This window comes from Henckelia pumila, chromosome 2 (assembly GCF_033568475.1).
Source record: "Henckelia pumila isolate YLH828 chromosome 2, ASM3356847v2, whole genome shotgun sequence".
NCBI classification, from domain to species: domain Eukaryota; kingdom Viridiplantae; phylum Streptophyta; class Magnoliopsida; order Lamiales; family Gesneriaceae; genus Henckelia; species Henckelia pumila.
This window is the reverse complement of record NC_133121.1, coordinates 32,176,532-32,182,594: the sequence shown is the minus strand read 5'-3', so window position 1 is coordinate 32,182,594 and position 6,063 is coordinate 32,176,532. Positions and strand designations below refer to the sequence as shown.

The following is a 6,063-nucleotide window of genomic DNA, read 5'->3' as shown; positions in this document are numbered from 1 at the left end:
AAAGAATTCCTTGACCAGATCATAGTTGACCGTTGATCCAGAGCTAAGAAATTTGCGAAGTCCTGAAGCTTCAATCATGTTGAACATGGCTGAAATTTCCGCATTCTGGATGGAATGGATTTCATCGAAATTAATAGCCAGACAAGTCTTTTGGATAGACATCCTTGAGTTTTTCTGCAAACAAAATATTTGATCAATAGTTTGTGAAGAATGCAGATGCAAAAAGTGAATATGAGTTCGATTTGCAAGACAAGTTTGTGTGAGACGTGTGAAATGATCGTTAAATATGGTGCCACGTCACCTAAAATTTTGAATTTTGAAAGAGAGAGAGTGTAAGATACGCAGTAAATTAAAGTAAGTACGATGAATATAATATAATAAAATATTATATAAGGCGGTTGGATTCGAATTCCAATGACTGTAATCATTCTTGATTGTCTGACATCAGGATGTGTGATGTTTTGGACACGCCGTCGGTTTTCAGAATAATGATTTGATGCGTGATCCTTTCAGTAGACGATTGGTATCACCCGAAGTTTCACCTTCTCTTTTTATGCCTATAAATATGAAGTGAATATATCATTCGTGTAACAATAAGAAATCATTCAATAAATCAGAAAACAATATGCCGGGTCCGGGAGGTGATTTGGCAGTCGAATTTGCCGCTGTTCTGACGAGAGTAAGGTTTCGAGAGTACGAAGATGCTGTGTTCTTCCAGGTTGTTGAAGAAATGGAGACGATTGAAGACCTGCGTCTGTTTCTCTCAACTGGCCATCCTTATGATTCTCAGAGAGACTATGCTGCCCTTGTGCAGCAATATGAAGACAAGCTGGGGTCGTCGGACCCGATGTTGGTCTTCAGTCCAGAGGGCCTGTTGCTCCTCTTGCTCTACAAAGAGCTAGAAGGACTGGAGCGCATCCGGTCGGATGATCTTGGCTACGTTCGCTCTCTTACTAGGGAGCTTACGTTCTTCATGCTCTCTTGGAAGAGTGAGGTGAAAAGGAGATCGGTAGGGCTCTTGAAGCCTTTAGGGCTCTCATGTAATATTTCCTTCTCTTTTTCCTGAAATAAACAAATTTATTTTGCGCATTATCTGCTTTTATGAATCAGTAAGCAATAAGCAATAAAGTTACGTCACATCACACATTAAACGAGATATCATCGAGAAAGAAAACAGATATTAATAATGACAAATCACTGTTGCAAATAATAACCATTTTAAGCTTTTAAATAAATGCAAGAGTGCACAAATATCGATAATATAGGCTTATTAAAAGTCTGAGCCAGTATCTCTTCCGGACTTTCTCGAAGATAAATCAGTGGGTAACTGTTGGCATTCATGATCTTTGGCCTTCGGTATTCTTTGCCTATAAATACTGTGATGTAAACAAGTAAATAGATCATAGCTTAGTTGAAACAATAACAAATAACAAACAAAAAATGGATGAAGCCGATTTCGAAAGACGAAAATCCATCTACAGAGGCAGAGTCGTGGAGAGAGGCATGAGCGTGTGGCATATGATGAAAGCCATTCGCCGTCGATATTGTTCAGGTGTTGTGCCTCTTAGTCCAGGCCTTGCTGTAGGGTTGCTATGGTGCAAGCGTTGCTTGCGAACCCAGAGCACTGGTGTGGTGCTAAGGCCATCTGCTATTCGGCTCATGATGCTGTTGGCAGAAAGAGACGAGATGCAGAACATTTGTTTTGAGGATGACGTCTGCAATGGTCAAGGCTCGCTCTCTGTCTGGATGATAGAGTGGAGTCGTGAAATGAGAAGCAGAATTTCTGCGGCTCATGCTAACTTTAGACTCACTAGGGGTTAGGGTTAAGCACTCCATGTAATGAAAGTATTTTGTGCTTTAAATGAAATAAACGATTATTCCCCCTAAACTCATGCTTGTCTTAATTTAAATCAATTAAACCAAGAATATTTCAAAAATAAGAAAACTTAGCATCCGGCAATGGCTTGGTGAAAATATCTGCTGCCTGCTGGTCAGTAGGTACGTAGATCATTTGAATCTCCTTTTGAGTATGTTTTCACGAATGAAATGATGGTGAACATCAATGTGCTTGGTTCTGGAATGCATCACTGGATTTTGAGTGATTGCAATAGCACTCGTGTTGTCACAAAATATAGGAGCTTCATTTGACTTGATTCCATAGTCCCTAAGCTGTTGTTGTATCCACAGTATTTGAGGACAGCAACTGCCAGCTGCAAGGTATTCTGCTTCAGCAGTAGATATGGCAATTGATGTTTGCTTCTTAATGAACCATGAAATAAGTCTATCTTCCAAAAATTGACACGACTCGCTAGTGCTTTTTCTGTCAATATTGCAACCTGCATAATCTGCATCAGAATAACCAACAAGGTTAAATTCTGAGTCTTTGGAATACCAAAGGCCCATATTTGTAGTGCCTTTAAGATATTTAATAATCCTCTTAGCTGCAATGTAATGCGATTGCTTGGGTGCTGCTTGAAATCTTGCACACAAACATACATCAAACATAATATCTGGTCTACTGGCCGTAAGATAAAGTAGTGAACCGATTAGACCTCGATACATAGTTACCTCAACTGGTGCTCCTGATTCATCTTTGTCAAGTTTAATAGAAGCACTCATAGGGGTAGAAATGGCAGAGCAATTCTCCATACCAAACTTCTTGATAAGTTCTTTGGTGAACTTAGTTTGATTTATGAAAATGCCAGTATCCAGCTGATTGACTTGTAGTCCGAGGAAGAAATTTAATTCTCCCATCATGCTCATTTCAAACTGTTCCTGCATCATCTTAGAAAATTTCTCGCATATACAAGGATTAGTTGATCCAAATATAATATCATCTACATATATTTGAACGAGTAAGATGTGATCTCCTTTAACAAACTTAAAAAGAGTCTTATCGACCGTTCCTATAGTAAAGACATGATCTAATAGGAATTGTGATAACGTATCATACCATGCACGCGGTGCTTGTTTTAAGCCATAAAGAGCTTTATCAAGCTTAAAAACAAAATTAGGAGTTAAGGAGTTGATAAAACCTGGTGGTTGTTCAACATATACTTCTTCTTGAAGTAGACCATTGAGAAAAGCTGACTTGACATCCATTTGATATAATTTGAAGTTTTTGTAAGCAGCATAGGCAAGGAATATTCTGATAGCCTCAAGCCTTGCTACTGGAGAGAATGATTCTTCAAAGTCAATGTCTTCCTCTTGTCTGAATCCTTGAGCAACTAGTCGGGCTTTATTTCTTACCACTGTCCCATCCTCATTCAATTTGTTGCGAAACACCCATCTGGTGCCTATGATGTTTTGATTTGTCGGTCGAGGGACTAGATTCCACACTTTGTTTCTAGTGAACTGATTTAGTTCTTCTTGCATTGCTTCAATCCAGCTAGCATCTTGTAATGCTTCATCTATGTGTTTGGGCTCTAGCTGTGAAATGAAAGTTGCATGCAATAGCTCATCAATTAGTTGATTACGTGTACGAATAAGTGCAGTAGGGTTACCGATGACCAGATCACGTGGGTGATTTTTACTCCACCGAAGATTTGGTCCGAGAGGATTTGTGCCTGTTTGAGTGTCTTCCTCATCCCTGATTGCGTTGTTAGGTTCAATAGCACCCTCTCCGATTATCTGTTCTTCATTGATGTGATATACTCCTCCTTCATTGGGTTTAATAATCTCTTCTGCTTGCTCATCTCTTGTGTCAGGAGGGTCATCACTATCACTTTCATCCTGTAGAACGGTTGATTTCAGCCTGCTGTCTAAATCTTGAATGTCAGTTTGAGACTTTCCTGCACATACAGTAGTTTCATAAAAAATAACATGAATGGATTCCTCTATAGTCAGTGATCTTTTGTTGAACACTCTGTAAGCTCGGCTGACTGAGGAAAATCCAACAAATATGCCTTCATCTGCTTTTGCATCAAAAGCTGTCAGGCGATGTTTTCCATTATCATGAATATAACAAACACAACCAAATACTTTAAAATACGAGACATCAGGTTTTGTGTTATTCCAGATCTCATATGGTGTTTTGTTGTGTCTCTTGTTAATCATAGATCTGTTTTGAGTGTAACATGCTGTGTTAATTGCTTATGCCCAGAGTCTTTGAGATACATTGGAATCAGCAATCATAGTTCTAGCTGCCTCCTTAAGAGTTCGATTTCTTCGTTCAGCAACCCCGTTTTGCTGTGGGGTCCAAGCAGCAGATAACTCATGCTTGATCCTCTGGTCATCTAGATAGGATTCAAGGGTTTTGTTTAAAAACTCAGTGCTTCTATCACTCCTGATCCTGTCTATCCCAGTATGTTTCTCATTTTTCATACGTTTAAAAATTTTTATCAGGTGAGTAGCAGTTTGATCTTTGGATGATAAGAAAATTACCCAAGTAAACCGAGAGTAATCATCCACAATCACTAAGGTATATCTCATTCCCCCTAAGCTCCTGATCGGTATAGGAACAAACAGATCCATATGTAACAGATCCAAGAATTTGGAAGAAGATGAGCATCCTTTGTTTTTAAAAGTGGCTCTCACCTGTTTGCCCTGCTGACAAACGGAACAAACTCTATCTATTTTAAAATCACCTTTGGGCAATCCAAGAACCAACTCATGTTTACTCAGATGCTTAATGGAGTTGAAATTTAAATGGTTGAGCCGTTATGCCATAACCACTGCTTATCATTCTGAGCAACAAAACAAGTAGGAACTATCGGTTGTTTACTTTGCCAATTCAGCCTATACGTGTTTTGTTCTCTTAGTCCGGCTAGCATAATATCGCCGTTGCTAGATTTGATCAAGCAAGAATGTTTAAGAAATTCAACAATATAACCATTGTCACATAGTTGACTGATGCTGATAAGATTATAACATAAGTTATCAACGAGCAATACGTCATTAATGATAAAGTTACCATGAGTAATCTTACCCTTACCCACGGTCCTACCCTTCGAGTTATCGCCAAAAATAATCTTAGGCCCTTTGTATTGTATGATATTGGATAGTAAATCTTTGTTTCCAGTCATGTGTCTGGAGCATCCGCTATCAAGATACCATGTTGACCTTTCTATTGCACTATTCTTCTCGACTGATTTTACTGATAGTACCTGTAAGAAGAATGAATAACCATGGTACCCTTATCTATTTGGGTCCGAATTGGATTAGACCTTTTGGAACCCACACCTGAATTACTCTAACGGTTTTCCCCGTGTGAGTGTTTTTAAGGTGAGTCGGTGGAGGTACACGATGTGAATTTTTGTGTGAGCTAGGCTTTACAGTGTACTGTTTGAACTTCTGATCTGTGTTATTCAGTCTATATCATTTTTTAATAGGCTTACAATTGAAGTGTTGGTTATGTGTCACCCGATGATTCCTGTACTTGAGTTGACTTGGTTCAAACCTTGATTGTTTGAACTTAGTTTGGTTTCCCATTCTTTGTTCATTCAATCTTGGTTTATTCCATGTCTCTTCTTTCCTTGGGATCTTAGGTTTCACATATCCTAGTCCTTCATGCTTACCTTTTTCATAGCGACTTGGCTGTTTAACATCTATATCTGGTTCAACGTGTTCATATATCGTACTAGATCGAACAAATCTCATCACATTGGGATTGTTCCCACTAGAGTACGATTGAGTATTTTCTTTTGAGCCAGTACATTCATTTGATCCATATCCAAGACCGGTTTTATCACCTGCTTGTTTCTGGTTCTCATGTATCTTATCCAAAGAGACAGAAGCCTTATTCCAAGCATTGATTGTTTTAAGAAACTTTTGATTTTCAAATAAAGTAGCTTGGAATACTCATTTCATATTATCATTCTCAGTAGCTAACAGATTTAGCTTAGTCTTTAGACCATCAAGTTCTTTTCGCTGTAAACAGCTAGATTCCCTTGATTTATCAATGAGACATGCTTTTTCTGTTTTTGCTTCCTCGAATGATATAGAAAGCTTCTTATACTCAGTGACCATCTCATTCAGTGCCTGAATGAGTTCCTCTTGTGTAAAGTTAGATGAGTTGAAGTCAAATACCTCAATGTCGTCTTCTTTATGTATGGAGTTAGCCAT

General features: G+C 38.6%; 2 protein-coding genes across 2 annotated transcripts; both read right to left on the bottom strand.

Annotated features, from left to right (window-relative positions):
* Positions 1–2,007: 2,007 nt before the first annotated feature.
* On the bottom strand, positions 2,008–2,754 carry LOC140877470 (secreted RxLR effector protein 161-like). The gene has a single exon (XM_073281004.1). The coding sequence runs from the start codon at positions 2,752–2,754 to the stop codon at positions 2,008–2,010; it is 747 nt and encodes a 248-aa protein (XP_073137105.1).
* A 79-nt stretch (positions 2,755–2,833) lies between these two features.
* Positions 2,834–5,598, bottom strand: LOC140877469 (uncharacterized). Its single transcript, XM_073281003.1, has 5 exons — positions 5,399–5,598; positions 5,182–5,311; positions 4,913–5,105; positions 3,092–3,929; positions 2,834–2,837 (listed from the first exon to the last, which is right to left on the bottom strand). Exons 1-5 carry the CDS (start codon positions 5,596–5,598, stop codon positions 2,834–2,836), a joined length of 1,365 nt encoding a protein of 454 aa, XP_073137104.1.
* Between the last annotated feature and the right edge of the window lie 465 nt (positions 5,599–6,063).

Excerpts from the sequence above, each read along its gene's own strand:
- LOC140877470 (XM_073281004.1), bottom strand. The coding sequence starts at position 2,754 with ATGGGAGAATTAAATTTCTTCCTCGGACTACAAGTCAATCAGCTGGAT.
- LOC140877469 (XM_073281003.1), bottom strand. The coding sequence starts at position 5,598 with ATGAGATTTGTTCGATCTAGTACGATATATGAACACGTTGAACCAGAT. Across the intron at positions 5,312-5,398 it reads ACTAAGTTCAAACAATCAAG|ACTGAATAACACAGATCAGA; the intron begins GTTTGAACCAAG and ends AAAATGATATAG. Across the intron at positions 5,106-5,181 it reads AAACCGTTAGAGTAATTCAG|GTACTATCAGTAAAATCAGT; the intron begins GTGTGGGTTCCA and ends TTCTTCTTACAG.